At 34.1% G+C, this 18,958-nt stretch overlaps 1 protein-coding gene across 2 annotated transcripts in view; it reads left to right on the top strand.

Moving 5' to 3' along the window:
• The window catches only part of TDRD3 (tudor domain containing 3), a 108,771-nt gene extending 90,271 nt beyond the window's left edge, over positions 1 to 18,500 (top strand). For both annotated transcript variants that reach the window (XM_040540765.1, XM_040540774.1), the window contains exons 13-14: positions 13,631 to 13,767; positions 18,256 to 18,500. In XM_040540765.1, coding sequence (XP_040396699.1) covers positions 13,631 to 13,750 — 120 coding nt within the window. In that variant the 3' untranslated portion in view covers positions 13,751 to 13,767; positions 18,256 to 18,500. The remainder of the gene's footprint in view (positions 1 to 13,630; positions 13,768 to 18,255) is intronic.
• Positions 18,501 to 18,958: the final 458 nt, after the last annotated feature.

Raw genomic sequence — 18,958 nt, 5'->3', positions numbered from 1 at the left:
TTATGAAGGTGTTGGACCACCCACCCTCTAGACGCTAAATGGTAAAGGGTGGCTTAATGGTAGCTGTGTCCTTAGCTGGAAATGACTTTTGCTGGCTGCTGTTGCCTATCTGTTTTATGAAGATTTTGAATCTAGTGTTGTTCATGACCATTGCAGTATCACGAATAACAACTGACTTGAAGTATTGGTTGCCGTCTGTTATGGCAGCTCTGGCTCTTCGACGTGGATGATCTTAAAATCACACCATGATCTTTATTGTGTTTTGTGTCAAGCAGGGAGTCTTTTTATTTAAGTAATAAAGTAGGTGCAATAGATAAATGTGTCTTGGTTGGATCTCTTACCTTGCTTCTATCTATCCTCATTGTCTGTAGTAGAAACCAGACTGTTCAAAGAGAACTGTGCCGTCTACTTAACCAAGTCTAATGTCACTGTAGAAAAGCTGTCCATAAATAGTTGCATCAAAACAATTCTGTATTTATAGTTGTTTGACTTCTGTGCTGTAAGAAAGTGTCTAGAATCATTTTACAGTTCTAATTACTTATAGAAGTAATGTAAGCAAATGAAGACTGTTTTTGAGGATTTGGGACTGTTCTTTGTTCTGAGTGGTGAAACATATTTATCAATTCATTTTAATCTAAAAAGTTACTACTGTGGATTTAGTTTCCACAAAGGGTTGTCTTTCCCCTTTACTAAAGCATTTTTAGATTTAGGCTGTTCTTTTGTAGTGATGGGTCTCATTTTCCATATATGTAATATATGGTGATTTCAGTTGCCTTTGTCCTCTGAGTATGAAACATTACTTAGCCGATCTTCTTTAAAAAATTATTATTATTTTTTTTTACTTATTGAGAATATTGCCTTAAATTTGGAGACAAGCATTGTGGAAAGCACTTATTGTAATAAATCGATCACATTTTTCTTTAGCACCTCTATCCTCTGAGAAAGTGCATAGTTCTTCAGACTTCAGTTTCATGTATCTGTGCTGAATTCAGACAGGTGATTACAGCTGAAGTTAACTACTCCTCTGAAAGTTACTGGCCCTTGGCTGAAATGTAATAACTGACACTTAAACGTAACCACCTTTAAGGAAGCAAATTTTAGTTTTTAATAAACTAAAAGCAGGCAAATTTCAGTTGAGTGGAGGTAATTTACACTAAGTGGTCATAAAGCAATGGCTTTCAATTTTCCGTCTGTATCATTAGGCAAATGCTTATCAGGCATTGCAGAATATGTCTTAGTCACCCACTCAAGCATTTCATATTCATTATGACCTATCCTCTTGAATAGCCAGCTGTACAAATCAGATTAAAGATGCAATCTTTTTGGAGTTTGTTACTGTAAACATTTGTGATAGTTTCAATAGGATACTTTAAGCATCACGCTGTTCTGCTGTTTTTTCCTTTTGTTATTGAATGTGGCTTCATACAGTGATGATTACTTGGAAACCACACCACATGGGCTCATTAGGTTGTTTGTTCTGTTCCTCACTAAACACCTTCTTTCAAAGTGACTTGTGGTTTTGTTGTGGGATAGCATGGCTTAACCTGTTTTAAATATTACGTTTGATCCTGTTACCATGTGATTAAAAACTCATTCTCATTTTGAGACTTTCTCTGTATTGAATTTGTTGAGGTTGAACACAAGTTCTTCCCGTTTAAGTGCCGTTCTGCATCTTGAAGCGTGTTCAAGAGGTTGGATGTGTAAAAATGTCTGGACTGGACTTGTCATCTGTTTCTCTTCTGATTTCCCTGCTTCGTTCATGTTTCAGTGTACTGAGTTTGTCCACCTTTAATACTTAATACAAAGGATATAAATTAAAGAGGAAACTGGAGAAATTGGCATAGTATTCCTCACTGATTGTTCTCTAGGGAAAAGAGACATGGTACCAAAGGCTTGGTATTGCAGAAGAGAAGCTATGACAACCCTAATTAGTAGTGGAGTATGTGTATATGATTCCACATCATATTCCCTCATACTGTGTACAGTACATGTTGAATTGAAGCATTATGTTTGCACTGGCTTCGTTGTACAGACATGGCTAATGTCCAAGACTTTTTAATTTTTTTCTCCTTGTTTGACTTGCAAGCGTTACCCATAATAATATCTGTAAACAAGAAGTCTTCCATAATGTAACAACACATGGAGTGTGAAAGCAGTTGTTTGCAGAAGAGTGATTTTTTTTTTTTTCTGCATAATTTTAAAAAGAATATGGAATTACTCCTCTGCTTTTTTGTTTCTGTTGGTTTATTCTGGTAGGGTAAATTTTTGTAAGGTTTGTAACAACAACAGGGACTCTAGTGGTACTTTCTTTTCTTCATGTTAATAGTGTCATTTGCAAGCTTCTTTCATGCCAAAGAGAGACATTTTAAATATTATTAAATGAGTGTGTATACCTGAGCTGGATATTATTGTTCATGTTGTTGAAGAATAGCAGAAGTTAATGAGATTTTCTTGAAACATCTCGGAAGAGCATAAGCAGATGAGGAAATGGTTTTGTCTGACAACTTTCCTTAAAAAAAAAAAAAAAAAGTGTTCTCAGAACTTGGTTGGTATATCTAAATTTTCAAAGTTTTAGAGAAGTTATATTTGCTTAAACTTACACAAAGTAATGTCTTTGCTAAATTAGTCAAGTTGTCTTTTTGTAAGTGTAAAACTGACTAATTGTGCATATATATATATATATATATATGCATTTCCCTCTTGTTTTTATTATTTATTTATTTTTTTTACAAAAAGCCTGAGTCAGGAGGAGATAGAAGTCATTTTAGTCTTATTCCCTTAGATGCTAGCTTCAGTTTAAGTTACGTGTATTTATGTATGTATTAGTAGTGCAAATGTAACTTTCTCCTTTCTGTGTTTGAGGCAACTCTGTTGTCCGTGGTGTGAGCATGAGAAAGGCTTACCTTGTTTTATCATTGAACCTCTTGTGCGGTAACTGTAGTTGGGGGATTTTTAAAGGAAACTCTCAAAGCAAACAAGGCGTAGGAGTCTTGAAGTCATGCTAAGAAGACTAGTGATTCAGAGAATGAAGCTTTTGTAATTAAATTACCTTTCTCAATTCTGTGCCTTCCTTATCTTTCTAACATTTCAATTCTTTCAGATTTAAAAAAAATAGACTAAAAAGAAATGTGTAAAAACTGACTTGATTTTTCACCTGATACCTTATAAAACAGAATGTAGAATTCTGCTGAATTTAATTTCTATTTGATATAGAAAGCTTTCCTTAAAAATGTATAATTTAATTTTAAAAATGTATAATTTGAAAGTTACAGAAATGCAGAATTCATCACATATCTTGGTAAGTGGTTACAGTCACTCATAATCTTCACTATTTCAAATTAATTCGTTGTTTCTAGTTTACCTAATGTAACTTTTTTGGCCATCAGAGTTCAGCTGTTAGACTTGAGAGCCTTATGTCAAAGCCTTTTCTCTAGACTGTGATCAGGACAGCCTTTAACTTTTTCAATAAACTGAATGGAAGGAGCTTTTCAAGTCTTTTACTACAAAGCTACTGCTTTTGTACTACTACAGTTGTTAGCAATTCATTACATTGTTTTATAGCTGTTTTGAACCCTCATTGAGAAGTATACGCTTAAATTTTGATACTTGAACTAGGTTATGGCATTGCAGGTACAGAGCTATCATCTTCCCTAATAGTAGCACCAGAGAGAAGGCCTTTGTTATTACATTGTAGGTTTCTTTTTTTATGAATAATGTCTGACATCTAAGAGGCGTAGACTTCCAACATTTATACTACATAATCCTTGAAATGCTTAGCATGCTCCATGAAAACTGTTTTTAAATTCATATGCAGAAGAATACATAATGCAGGGTAAAAAAGTAGTATAAATACATAATGCAGTATAAAATAGTAATGCAACCAGTGTCTGTTACCTGTAGCATCTGCTGAAAATCGAAAAGGTTAGCATAAAAGGTCACTGAAACTCACTGATCTCCTTCTGGTCGGGTTTTAATACTGGTTTTGTGCCCCAACAGAAAAGCATAGACAATCTCTCATACTACCATTTAGCATTTTCTTCCTAAATTTTGTTGGCAGAATTTTCTGCTTACATACCAAAATAGGTTTAGCAGTACAGCAAATGCTTCGTTTTCCCTCCAGAAGTATGTGGTTTTGTTTAAGAGTGCACTTAGTGCAAGGAAACTGAATGCTGAAAGTCTATGCAAGTACTCTTTTTGGCAATATGTTTAGGTCTGTTTCTGTGTAACCAGCATAAAATAGACCTTTCCAGAGCACAGTTCAACTTGGTGTTCTGAAAAACTGGATGTATAATTTATTAAAAAAAAAAAAAAAAAAAAGAAAGGGAAAGGAGGAGGGAAGGGCTATGCATTTTATGTAGGAGAAGCGGGGGAAATGGACACTTGATTTGCTGTTGTAGCCCCAAAATTAGCATAGTTACTCATTATAGTAACAGAGCTCCATATAGCAGTTACTCTAACTGATTTCATGTTGTTTTTTTAAAACACTTTCAGTTTGTCAGTTTGTGGCTTTTCTTGCTGAATTGCTAAAAATTTGATATGTCTGCTGGGTGAATGTTCTTTCTATAGTAGAGATCACTTCAGTGTATCTGCTTTTCTTTTAGAAACTGTTAAAAATAAAATGAACATTCATAGTTTTATATTGATACCGCTCAATGTGAAGGAGCTATTACTGATAGAAGTTAGTATTTCTATTTTGCTTTTAGGATATGTTGTGAATGGCTTAAATATGTATTTCTAAAGAACTTTTAAAATTCATTAATGTTTTGTTTACTGAGAACATAATGCCAGCCTGCAGAAAAGAATGTTTGCATCATAAGCCCAAACTTCACAACAAGTTACAGATTTATTTTTATATGCCATAGGGAATGAAGGCAAGTTTGAATAACCTGCATGATACCCTTAAAGGGAACAGATAAGCTAGGGAATTATCTGTAGGATAATCATGCCCCAGGTTTACTCAATCCTAGCTTTATGGAAATGTAATGGGAATGTAGTCTGTTTAGAAACTAAATGAGTGCTTTGTCTTCAGAGTTGAAGAAAAGCAGTGAAGTACCAAGAAGTTCTGATGTCTGAGTCCAAGTTAACTGTTGTGTTGCGGTTAGCAGTCTCAGATCCAAGTATGTAAATTCTCCTCCTTGTCCATCCATCTGTTTTGCATTTTTTATTTTTTTTTTCTGAAGAATCTACGATTTTTTTTTTCATTTGGTTATCACATGTTTCTTGTCTTATTCAAGACTCAGGATGTATATTGTCCTACCACAATCTATTGAAAATCAGCTGTGTTTAAAGCTCAGCTGGTTTTGTCACAATTTATATTTTCAGCAGCAGAAAAAAAGAAAAAAATGTTTTATGTAGTTTTAGTTTTGTGTATCAAAGCTAGAACTTACTTATTTTGTGGCTTATGTGTGTTAAGTGGAGACTGAGGCATACCCTCATAAAGATCCTTTCCCTAAATGTAAGTAAGGGAAACAAATGGCTTGTATGTTGTTGTTATTATTGTTTAATGGTATTATGTCAACCTCCTTTTAATGAATTTGTCAGTAACTTGAATTTGACCATTCTCATGCTAGGAATACTCTTAACTGAATTTGCTGTATAAAAGGTTTTATACAGAGCTTGAAAGTAGATTGTAGTGTTTTATTTGTATAGTAAATCAAAATCTCACATAATTTGAGAAGCAGATGAGAGAAAGATAGCCCTAGTATAGTAGGTTAAATGTATATGTAAATGGGCAGGAATTATTTTGGCTGTGTATAGAATGACAACAAACAATAATTATAAAATTACAGTTTAAATGGGGAAGAGGATTTTATTAAATCATACAGTAACATATAGCACTTCAATTTTATTCCTTTAAGGAAAACCAAAGTTATTGTAATATTTTGTAGCAAATCTCTCAGTAATTTTTGTAATACATTTAACATTGCTATTTCTGTTACCACTGTCTTATATTGTATAATTTTACTGTAGTGTAACTAAATCTAAAAGTTTCAGAAAACCTATTGATGGTTTTGCTTATGAAAGCAGTTGAGTCATAAAAAGTTGAGTCAGAGTTACTTACGGAATTCTACAATCTGTATATGTATATATATATGTAGTATATACGTGTTTATGGACACGTATGTCATCTGTACTAGTTACCTAATACATGTAATGTCCCATATGTAGCTAGGTGTTTATGGGGTTGTTGAGCTAGATGCTTAAGGGCTCATGGCTTTCAATGCAAGAAGGATTTGTGTACTCTATATATGCTTTACAATTGTGTAACCTGCATGTCCTTTACAGACAGAAAATAATGCCACTGGAACACTGCAGGTGCTAAGAAATACCTTTGAAGCCCTGTGTAGTCCCTACTGCTGATGAAGGTGCACTTCATTATCAGAAGTGGCCAAAGTCAAATTTCCTGGGGCATGTACTAATAGAAAAAAATATATAGATAGATTCAATTAACAGATTAATTTAATTACAGATTCCTACCAATTCAGGATAAGTCTATGGCTTTAAAAATAAAAATAAAATCCATTTGTACCGTAAGGCCATACACATCCAATATACGTGATCCTTCCATTTTGTTACAATTTTTCTGTTCTGTGTTGGTTCTTGATGCTGTTTTTAGTATAATGCAACTGTTTCCATACATTACAATAGGTCTTGGCTAGTCTACTGATTAAATATCCTGCAGTTCACCAGCTCTGTGGGTCTATCCAGAAGTCAATACTGTAGCAGTACTTTCTTCATGGGAGAGAGGAAAAATGTGGAAAAGCACGGATTTTTGTTTTGCGCTTTTTTGAATAATTTAGAGTCTTTTTCTGTATGTTCTGCAGGGTTTTTTCTCCTTAAGCTTTTCTATGAATATTCTAGATACCAGATTCAGAAAAAACTTTCTCATCCAAAACTGAAGAAAAAGAACTTACTTTCTTCTTAGCTCTTTCTTCATCAATTCCACAAAATATATCTGGACATCTATCTATATATATCTATGGAGAAAGATAGCAATGGAGGCAGTGGGGAAGGATGGAAGAGTGTATTTAGCTTACGTGTCATTGCTCTGGTTTTGTGAGTTTGGAAATGTGTATTGCCTTTCATGTGTCTTGTGATTTTTTTTCCACATTCATTCTTGATTCAAGAATGAAGAAGTATCAGGTTTGATATTGTTCTAATTATCTCTGCCTTCTGCTCACTTTATTTTCACAGATGCCATATAAAGGTACCTGTTTTAATAAGAGTTAATGGTTTTGGTCTTAAAAATAATTTAAAATTAATTAGAAACCTGGACAACCTATTTTGACTTCTAAATTTGCTCGCAATCCATTGCAATTCCTTTAAATTTAAAAACTGTAATATTGTTTAATTTTTAAGAAATCAGAGCAGCTTATGTTTGCTAGGAGAAGTAAAATCCTGAAACGTAGAACCAATGGATTCTGTACTATGAAAATGATTATGTTATAAGGATATGAATTATAGTGGGGGCTAATTTAAGAATGCTAAAGTCCTCCAGGGAGGAGCTAAATAAAAATAATAATTGTGCAACTTTGCATTAATATTCCAAATTAAAAGGTTAATTAAAAAAATCTTTGTCAGGTAATTACTACATACAACATTTTAAAAAGATATTATTTGATTTAAATACATCCATATCCTTACAATTAGTTACATGTAGTTTCAGTCATCAGTGATACACTACTGTAATGTCTTACACCATCTGTGTAAGCATACTAAAAGTATGTTTTTCCAGAAATGTGATGCTACCCTGACTCATTTAAAGACACTTTAGTAGGGCTAACTGTGTATTGAGCGTCTGACAGCAATGAGGGGTTATTGCTATGCAGGTTTGGCAGTGTAACCTTGAATCCCAAGTGTCCTTCTTATTCATAATTTAACTGAGAAATCAGTATGGTTATAGGCTCAGTCTAATGTAGATATGTTGCTATGGAAAAAAAAATTGTGAACATCTGCAGGCTGACAAAGATTATCCCTCTCAAAGATTACTTTGCAAAAGGAAATGTTATTTTAAGTAATAAGCATAACTTGCAAAGAAAATTGATTACGAGCAAATATGTTGGATTATTCTGAAACAGACACTTCAAAAATGCTCGTCACGATTTCAGTACTTGGTTAAAATCCTTGAAAAATGTACATCAGTGGTAATTTCTTTTATTTGTACTTTTCACACCTCACTGGATAGCAATTTTTGGAATTGTCCTACCCCTGTTCTAAGAAGATACAACTTCAAGTGTTTATTAAATGACAATTTTTTTTTCCACAAAATTCTGATTTCATTCTTAGTTCTGGAATTCGAAGAATCCATTTAAATATTCAGGTAGAACCTTATTAGAAGTTTATGGGAATACTATAGGCACTTCAAACAATGCTTTTTCTTCCAAATATCAGATACGTAATAAACTGGAATTTTAAAGATTAAACTTAGCTTTTTGGAGGAAATTTGTGAATTTTTCATTATTGTTCTAGTGTGGCTTTTTTGTTTGTTTGTTTAATATATCTGGAAAACCTTACAGTCTATTTTTGATTGATTTGAAACTCCAAAGTCAATACTTAAAATACTCAAGGAGATCAACACTGTGATTAGGCAAAAGAAACAGGTTTTTAAGAAATCGATTTAACTAACAAAGCAAGAGATCACTTGGTGTGTTAACAGCAGTAGGAAGCTGTTGCCAGCAAAGTGAGCAGTGGAGAGAAGCGTAAAATCTGGGCCAGGAAACGGGAGTTGAAATGCAGATTAAAGAGTAGTTCATTTTTCAAAGAAACTAACACTGTTCTACTGAGTCCCGCAAGTTTTCCATGCTTTGACTATGTGGATGAAGTTAAAATCACAGCTTAAACTGAAACAGTGGTTTGACATTACTGAAAGAGAAAATGTCGTATGCTTTCTTTGGCTCCTGTCTCTTCTCTCTCTTGTGATTCCTGGCCTCGTGCTGCTCCTTCATTCATCCTTGCACAGGCTCTGTTGCTCAACTGTAGTATCCCACAGAGAGCAGTACACCGATTTGTTGTTGGAAGATTTTTCCATCAATTAACAAATAGAAATGCTTTAGCAGAAGAGCCCAGTGAACAGAACAGAATTTTCTGTTGGTAAGCAGGAATAGATGGAGGAAACATGTTTGTAGGTAGCAAACTGATGGAGCTGCTCAGCTGTTACTTGTAACTGCAATCCTAAATATACACGGGCAGAGCATGCAGCAGTCAAAGTCTGTGACTTCTGTCATGCTCTTTGCCATCATCCATATATTCATTGTTTTCAGAAGTTATGCAAGCTATAATAAAACTTAAAATATAACTGCTCTGGTTATGATTTTCCAACCTAAGTGCAGACTTGCTATATTTGTATCACTATAAATTCATCTTTCTCAAAAATGTTCAGAACAAGTCGTTCAAGACAAGTCATTCAAGCACTGAACTCTTATTAAAATAGATGGAATGTGAAAAGTATTTTTTGGATCTGACTTGGAATAAGTATTCACATTATATATGTTTCTAAACTGTTATTTTTAATGTAGGGAAGTCTTTCAATGGAAATCCATTGAGAAAGCCTTTTATGAAATGCAAGCTTACTTTGCTCTAATAGTGTTATTTTAAAAGTAAATTAGCTGTTAAAAATATTTTAAATATTGGATTTATTTCGTTATGCATCTGTGAAATCCACTGAAGTCTATGTAAAAGCATGCAGCTAGTCACTTGGCTGGACTGAAGTTACTTGCTGATTCACTAAGCTCAGCTGATAAAGTATGGTGGTGGTACAAGCTCTTTGGAATACATGGGCCCAATGTAAAAGCACTGAGCATGCTATTCCTGTTTTACACTTACTACGTTCTTGTCTGTCTTACGAGAGGTAATTAAAATAGCAATGGTAACAGTAGATTCTTATGGCAAAACTTTGAATAGATGCTGAAACTCCCAATGACTTAGGCTTCCTTGTTCACTATCTTATTTTAAATCCCTAAAAATTGCTGAAATCCACCACTCATGTCATTTTTACCAGTTGCTGCAGTAATTTTTCTGCATTTGATTGTTTGCACTGTAAACCTTTATTTGCTTTTTCCTATGAATCTGCCAGTTTCCATATTTTTGCAATTAAGCAGAAAGAAAGGGAATTGGTTGAGTCACCATCCCTGGAGGTCCTTAAAAGACGTTTAGATGTAGAGCTTAGTGATATGGTTTAGTGGAGGACTTGTTAGTGTTAGGTCAGAGGTTGGACTCGGTGATCTTGGAGGTCTCTTCCAACCTAGATGATTCTGTGATTCTGTAAGCTTAGTGACAGTTCATGGTATGTAGCCCTAGGTAGCCATTGTGCAAGTACTAGAAAACTCCGTCTCTGATCCTAGAACATTAGACAAATAATGTAAGCTGAAGGATGGAGATAATCAAATACAAGTTTTTGGATAAAGCCAGTAGTATAAAACATTTGCTGGTAACTGGAGAATGAAAATGCTCTGACAGAAGAGATGGCCGGTATCAGAGGTTTGTGGCCACCTTTGCTTTATAAAATGTAATCCAGATATTACATGTATAAGGAGGTAGGACATTGTATAATTTATAATGAGTTACAAACAACTTATAAACTGAACACGAACAGCTAAGGCTGGAAAAATAGGGTTGATAATTAGATGTATGACTTAAGTGACTACAGATTTGTAACAGAAGATATGTAGAGGTTGAAATTGTTAGGTAGGAGAATAGAAGGAACGTAGAAGTAAACATTAGTGATCTTTAAGCTTTGCCTAGATTGGATGCTATTCCAGCATAGCGAAGACAGTTTTGAGCATGGGTTAGAGAGATTTCGCATTAAATTGAGATAAAGGACGTAGACCCAGAAAAAAATTGCAAGATGGAAATAAACTAAAATGGCAATAAAAAGAGATAAAACATCAGTGGTGAATGAGGGTTAGTGAACGAGAAATGGTGGAAGAGATGCAATTATTGTAAAACAAGAAGCAGTATTTAATAAAGTTACGGTTTGGCCAAATACTATTTTTGAGAATTTTAGATCCAGTAGGGTTCAAATGAATAGGTAAAACACAAGCAACATCAAATTATCATCTGATAGGAAGATGGCAGACTTCAACAAGACTCGGTAACTTTGTGGAGAGCAACAGTACATAAGAAGGAAGGAATAATAGGAAGGCATTCTGTTGCTAGCTTGTAAGATTTACTGCAATGCTTGTTTTCATTTTATTCGGAGTCTCAAGAAAGTGAATGTGATTTCACACATTGCTCTTGCCTTTTTTAATGAAGATACATGAATTGGAATGCATCTGAAGCTTTTCATTCTGTATGTAAAGACAACTATACGAAAATACACGTTTAAGACAAATTCTAGTTTTAATCTGATTTTACTGAGTTCAGCGGATCAACAACATTGTCTTTGAAGTTTGATGAAGATTTGCTGATGTAGATATTTACTCTGCTATACTTACCCTCAGAAAGAGGCTGTTTGTTACAGGTGAGACACTATGCACTAAACTATTTAATTTCTGATCTCTTTGAGCTAAGACTAACAAGGTTACAAAGGATCAATTTATGTCTGGTTCACTGCAGTCTCTTGAAAATACCAGTATGCTTGCTAATTTTTCTGTAGTGTGTATATGTCAATTAGTCTTCCAGTTCTGGAGAATCCAGATACCAAGCAGTTGATGGTTTACAATTTTACTCTCGAAGAGTAAGCTCTTTTATTTTAGTTAGAAGCTTTTGGAAAGAATCTTTAAGAAAACTTGCAATTGCTGTTTGCTTTGGGCAAATAATATGAAAACTATTCTCAACTCTTGAAGTTTCTTGAGTGTACTGAAGGAGCTAGAGGTATTGACATTGCTTCAGGCACCTAGTTTACCTTTTGAAGTGTTGATGTTAGTATTGTTTGCCTTGTCAATGATGGGAGATTACTTCATATACTCAGGGTTTGTACTAGGGCTAACTATTGCAAAATGTGTGGATTTTTTGGTTAGACCTCTGCTTTTCTATTTCCTTTGGATAAGTAGTGTCTCTGAACCTCTTCGTATGAGGGAACAGTGCTGCAAGCAGTAAAAGAGGTACACTGAGAAAAGTAAGTTTTATTGCAGAATTCCATCGTTCTCAGCCTTTGGCTACAGTGAAACAAAAAGATTTAAATCGATTATGCCCCATTTGATTGTGCCGAAATTCTCTTTTCTTCTACAGTTATTGCAGATTCTCCCTAGTAGGGCCTAGTCTGTTCTGGAAATTTAGCTGTGACCACAGATAAGCCCTTTAAATAGCGGACCTTATCACGAAGAATATCGTTGTGTGAACCTGTCAGTTTCAAAATGCATGTTTATCAACATTTAAGCTGATTCAGAATGAGCTGTTGTTTCTTGAGTAAGATTTCATTTTTCACAAAAGAAAGAAACCTAGGCTGTAGATGTCTTTTTTTTCTTGCCTCTTGTAATGAAATATCTTACTGCTGTGATTTGCTTGTTCTTCATTATATGCATGTTGCACTCTATGACAGTTCCTAAGTGTTGAGATTGTTGCAGAATTTATAATCAATCATTAAATATTCTTGGTTTCTGTTCCTGTACATTCTTACATTGTGAGTAAAGGGAAATTAAGAGTTGTATGCTCAGTACTTTTCCCAGAAATGGATTTCTTGCACCATGTTCTAGAGGGAACCTGGTGTCTGCTAGAAGCTAGTTTTAAGAAATTAAAAAAAAAAAAAAAAAAAGTAATTATGACTGAGAAACCATTTGATAATCATACTCCTTCCTGTTCAATAACACTTTTTCTACTTTCAGCGTATAATTTTGTTTTTGCATTTCTCTTTGTTAGAAATTGTGATTCTCTTAAAAATCTTCTTTACTCTGTACCACCTTCAAATACTCCATCAGAGGAATGTTTTTCCTTTCAGTATCTCTTGGCTAAAGTAGAAAATGTCTGTTTTAGTCTTTCTTTGCTACTTGTTCTTCGGTCTCTTAATTATTTGTATTGTTTTTGGACTCCCTGTAATTTGTCAGTATCTTTCTGGCACTGAGATAACCAGGAGTGAATGCAATATTGCAGACATGTAATTACCTCTTGTCTCATTATTCAGAGGTTATTTTTATTATTGATGCATGTAGAAAATTCATGGCTAAATTGCTGTCCAGTATACTTGTAGGCTTTTTGATTATTACTGCATCACAGATTTGTATCTGCTGTTTCAGATATGTGTTTCTAGAATGCATATTGCCTGATTTTTGTGTCTTCCATTTCCATTCCCTTATTCTTTTCTTTCATTTCACACACATTTCTAAACTCCTGAAAGCTGATATTTCTCTTGCTCTGGCAGGTTACCGATGTTACTTTGCTTCTTGAGTTTGTTGCCTGTATAACTCCTGGAGAATAACTTTGTTTTAATATATATGCCGTTCTTCTGCAAATATTTAAAACTTCTGTGGCTGCCTTGAGGACTGGATTTTGAGATTACTCACTTTGTTTTTGTTAGCTTTCTTAGGTTTATAAAAAGGGACTATTCACTTCCTTTATTAAGTGATCATCCATTCAGAAGCAGCAGTTTCTATGCATGTATGCATTCATTCATATGTGTGTGTATATACGTATATGCCTACTCATGTATAATGCATTTAACTACTCTTCTATTTAAAATAATGCTGTTTACCTGCAGGAGGATGAAGAAGAAACTTATGAGCAAACTCTAGAATTCCGCAGAGGAGGTGATGGTCAGCCAAGGCGGTCCACACGACCTACTCAACAATTTTATCAACCCCCAAGAGCTAGAAACTGATTAATAAGAATTAAAAGGTAAATATATGCTAATGACATTTTATTTATGGATTTTGATTTCAAGAAAAGTAGATCTGAATTTTTGTATACTTAATTCTTCAGTCTCTGAAGTTTGTGAGAGAACTTTCTACAACTTTGCTAGTAGTTGGTTTGTATAACAGCCCTTGGCACTGGGTAGTAGACCATGAGTGTTCTTGAACAAATAAGTTATTGTAATTACCATTATACAAACAAATATAGATCTCAATTACTATAAAAAGTTTTTTTCTCATTTAAAAACAAACAAAAAAAAACCAAATCAAATATGCTGTACTGCATTCATTTTACTTCTGGATTTTCTTATACCTTAATTCTCAAGAGTTCATTGACTCTATTCTTAATAAATCATTGCAAAGATGCATGTTACTTGGTTTACATCTTCAGTGTCTTTGTTTTGCATCTGATTTTTTAGGTACTAGCTGGTTTATTTTTTATAAGGCTCTTTTTAGTTTGTTTCATTTCTCCATTCCTTCACTTCCAACTGGTTTAATGGGTGCTGCTGATCTTTGCAGCTTCTGATATTTCTGACATGCAATAATATAAGACTTTACTTTTTTGATCATATGCTCACCTAACTTTTTCATTTGAGGCAGTACTACCAATATAAGGAGAAAAATTTACTCTTGACTCTTGTCAAGGTGATAATATTCTGATTTTTGTACATATCCTTAAATTTTCTATTTTAATAAGTGTATCAGTCACTATCAATAAATGTGTCATGAGATAATTATAAAGTGTGCAGAAATAATTCAGGTGCATGCACTGAGCTGAGTTCTAAACTAGTTATGTCAGCGCAGGGAGGTGTCAGTGTGATCAGCCTAATGAAATGTGCGCAGTGTAGAGGGCAGTCAAAACCTTTTTTGTTGTTGTTTTTGTCTTCAGATAATAATTTTTATGTTTTCAAAATGTACAGCGTAAATCTGGAAAACTGTGTTTGGCTTTGCTCAGGTTGGGAGAGAGGGGAAAAAAAGACATCCAGAGAGAATAATAGTAACTCGTGTACCTCAAGAAGAGTGAATAAATGGTTGACAAGCAGGGAACAACTTTTATAAGGCACAGGTTGCTCTTTGTGGGTTTTCTTGCACCTTGCTTTGAAAGTTCCAGCAGGATCCTGATTTAAACTGACAGCAGATTAGGATCAAAATCTACCAGCTGTGTAAAAACAGCAACAACAACAGAAAAACGTTTTAGTCTTCCACCCCATTCAAATGCTATTGTTTTCTGTCAGACATCTCTAAATAAAGGGGTTTGATTCAGATGGTAAATATTGTCAGTTAAATGAAAAACGTTTGTTAACAAGTAGCAGCTGTCATAAAGCTAAATAAATATTTTCAGCAACTACTTATTTTGCTTTACAAAGTACATCTGTTATTGAGAATACTTCAAAATATTTTCTTTTTTTTAATCCAAATTTAAAACACTCTTCCTCAGGTGATTAAATAAGGCATTTCATCTATCTTCTTTTGGCCCAGGACTGTTTACTTCTTCAATCTCTACTCAAGATACAGTTAGTACCAATGTGTCATCCAAAAACCGAGCTTATTAGCCCAATGCAATGTGCAATCATTGGCAGCTTAACCTTTGCTTAAGTTTTGACTAATTTTGTAAGCCTTACTTTATTGGAATATTATGCACTTCATCTTCTGCAAATATGAAAGAGTTGTATGTACCTTAAATAGTCATCACTGTAAACAGCAATTCATTATGGAAAAAATGCAATTTACTTCTTGATTGAAATTTCATTCCATCTGAAGCCAAATACTAAATGCAGCTTTCCTAGGCTGAAATAACTGAATTGTCTTCCATTTTAACTAAGTGGAAGCTATCTCTAAATGGGTAAAAGTTATTCAATTAGAATATTTGTGTATTTTATATTAAAATGATTTGATATATCTAACTATTTTAAGTATCTGCTGTATCAGACATAAGTTTGTATTTAGGAAATCTCCAGTATTAAGCTCAATTGCGGTTCAACATGAAATAATATAACAGCTATGGGATGTTGACACCAAAAAGAAGTTGACAAGATGAAATTAAATATATTGGTCTTAGATTCTTGATGCTAGGATCACTCAGAAGAAGAAAATGGAGAGGCAAAACATGCTTTCTGTAAAAGGGTTGGGTGGTGACAGGGGTGGGGGTCTCTACTTAAGGTTAGTTAGCTCCTATATTAGTTCTAGTCAAGGCAAACCTTAATTTTATAAAGGATTTGTAATGTGTTGTTTTTTCTACCCCAACCCTCTGCCACAGTGCTGTAGTGAATATATGAACAATATATGAACAGCTAAATATCCTGTTCCCTTCTCTTAGTGCAGCATTTGGGGTTATTGCTCAATAGCATCAAAAAATGGAAATTCTCCCTCAGTTTAAGAATGCACCAGTCTTTTTGATGGTAAAAATATTGCAACGTTATTTTTAAAAGCTTTTTCTGTGTGATACTGAGCAGCTTTCACCTGCTAGGTTTGATTCCTGAAGTTTGTGTAGAGTCCAGTATAGCTGATGTCATTTGCCTTGTTTGATAGGTAAGGTGGTGTGAGGAAATGTTCATCCTGACACTGTGGTGATTATATTTATCAGATATGTCTTACAGTTCCCCATAGTACATCTCATGCTGCTATAGATTTTATACTAAGTTGAACTTAGAAATGTATTTATTACGTGACCTAATGAGGTGGTTGAAGACAGCTGAACTAGAGAGAAACCAGTAATTAAAATCTATTAAACTTGGCCAAAAGTAAGTGGAGGATGTAGTCAGTTTCTCTCTGATTGTAAGTGTAGGCAGAAAATCGAACATAGTCCTTTTCTAATTTGTTTTCAGCTTACCTAGACTTGTATGACAGCGTCATGATATGTGAAAGCTCAAAAATGTTGAATGTCAGTTCCTGGAAGTGGATTTCTATATGGTTTCTTCCTTTGTATTCCCAAGAGCTTCTGAGAACATGGCATCTCTCTCTCTATATATTTTATTTCAAGTTTTCAATAACCTGTTAGATGACATGATTTATCAGGGGAAGTTTTTAAGGAATTTAGTGAGAAATAATCTTACCACAGCTTTCCACTGAAGGATGCTTCACCAGATCATTGACCTGCTGCTTGAGAGAAGAGGGTTTATATCCCTTATACCTCTCCATCATGTAAAGTAACTTAAACGATTTTTCCTGAAAAGAGATGAAGAGCTCTTGTTGATGACTATATTATAAATCATTTGTTGCAAATTGTCATATTGCAATATTTAACATTTAAAAATGCCAAGGTGCCCTGTCTTCAAAAGCAAATAAGGCTGTTCTAAAAACAATGTCTGATGGCCATGTTTGTATTGAGTATGATAGGGACATATCAAAGATGAAGCATGAAGTTCATACAGTAGTTCATATCCCATACCCCAAAACTGTATACGTACCTGTACAGTGTTGCACCACTTGACAGGAAGGGCGTATTAGCACTGGTACAACAATGCAGAAATAAAGCTTTATTGCTTCCTGGATTAGTTTTCAGCATACTTGTTTAGGTGTTGAAGTTGCCCTTGCAAATCTGGAATTAGTATTGACAAATACTAAATTCCTGAGTGTTTTGTTTTTTTATTATTATTATTTTTAATATAATTTGTGTCCTTCTGAAAAGCTCACCGTGCTGTTCTATACTTCAGGTATAAAGAACAATTACTCTGCAGACTTACGGGAAGTCCTGACTTGGTGATTACTATGAAGGCAGAGCAATAGAGTAATCATGTTAAGGTCAATACCTCGCTGTAGATGCAATTGGCCTAGAAGTGGTTTATTAATATCCAGCAGTGTGAGGTAGAGGACACTAACTCAAAATTTTATCAGAGCACTGCATCAGAGACCCTTTGAACTCAGTCTAGGTTGTTTCGGGTCAAACTAGTCAAACACTAGTTTTAACAGGTCTGTAAGTTAAGATATTCTCTCTAGAGAATAAAGATACAAGAATTAGAGTCTAACAGCAATAAAAATATGTCCTGAGCTTATATTTGCTGGGTAGAATGTCATGATAGTATGAAAAAGAAGGGGAACAGTAATCAGAAATGTGGTTTTTGAAGGGTCAAGGCTTTTGGAGGAGCTTGAAAGAACGTAAGAGTGTGAACCTATAAGTATTTGGTCATTATCTGTTTCTTGGTCTTCTTTTGTGCAGTGACAGGATTAATCTACACCTTTTCAAACTTACTATGGAATTTGTATTAAAGTCCTTACCAATGGAGAAATTGAATTTTTGTAAGAAGTCATTGCCAGAAAGTGTTCTCTTCTTGTATTATAGTGATCGTATATGTATTGCATTGAAGTGCAATCTTATGACTTATTCTTTTAAATACATATCTCTGTAAGTACAGAAAAGCAGATGTATACCCTTTTGGAGGAGAAAAAAAGTAGTAGCAGTAAAGTGTATGTTGCACAAAGAGCAGAGTTTTTGTACTTATTGGTTGTGTTTTTTTTTTTTCTTTCCCCTGTTCAGCAATCTTCTCCTGGTGAGGGGAAATTCACTGGCAGCTTCAACTTGCTGAAGACTTCTAGAAGAACTTCTGGCTTTTTCCAGGCAACAGGGTGGAACAAAGAAAGGTGGTATGAGCAGAAAGAATTTGGACCTGATACCACAGGAGACTTTTTTAAAGTTCTTAGTTATATGAAGCTGAATACTTTTTACATATGAAAGAAGCAAATTGTCATTGCTGCCATCAATAAAACCACAGTGCACTATTCTATTGTTTGCCTTGTATTCTTTTTACTGAGCCTCCATCGTTAGTAAAGGTAATACTAGTGTATTATTATTTTTATTCATTTTGAATTTATTTTGGTTCTAATCCTGTTTCTAGTGAAGTAGAAGTAAAATTCCTATTTTCTCAAAAGCAGACAGGATTGGGCCTTGAATTTAGATTTTTAGGCTAGCATTAGTGAAACGCTAAAATTTTTCAGCTAATTATTGTACAGTGAAATTCTGAATGTTTTGATTGTTTTCTATGTTGTTTTTTTTTTCAAATTTGCTAAAGGCCAAAATTAAAAAAATTGCCTCATTTTTTTTGAAGTGTAACTAAAAGTTTGAAAGGGAGCTAAACTCAGTGCTTTCAAAAGACATTTTCTAAATAATTTTAGGTAAATATTTTCTTTTTAGGAATATTTATGTTATGGGGATAGAAACAATTCTAGAAGGTACAGGAAAG

The sequence above is a fragment of the Cygnus olor genome, chromosome 1 (genome assembly GCF_009769625.2).
Source record: "Cygnus olor isolate bCygOlo1 chromosome 1, bCygOlo1.pri.v2, whole genome shotgun sequence".
In the NCBI taxonomy this organism is placed as follows: Eukaryota; Metazoa; Chordata; class Aves; order Anseriformes; family Anatidae; genus Cygnus; species Cygnus olor.
The sequence above is the reverse complement of the archived record's forward strand: the minus strand, read 5'-3'. Positions and strand labels throughout refer to the sequence as shown.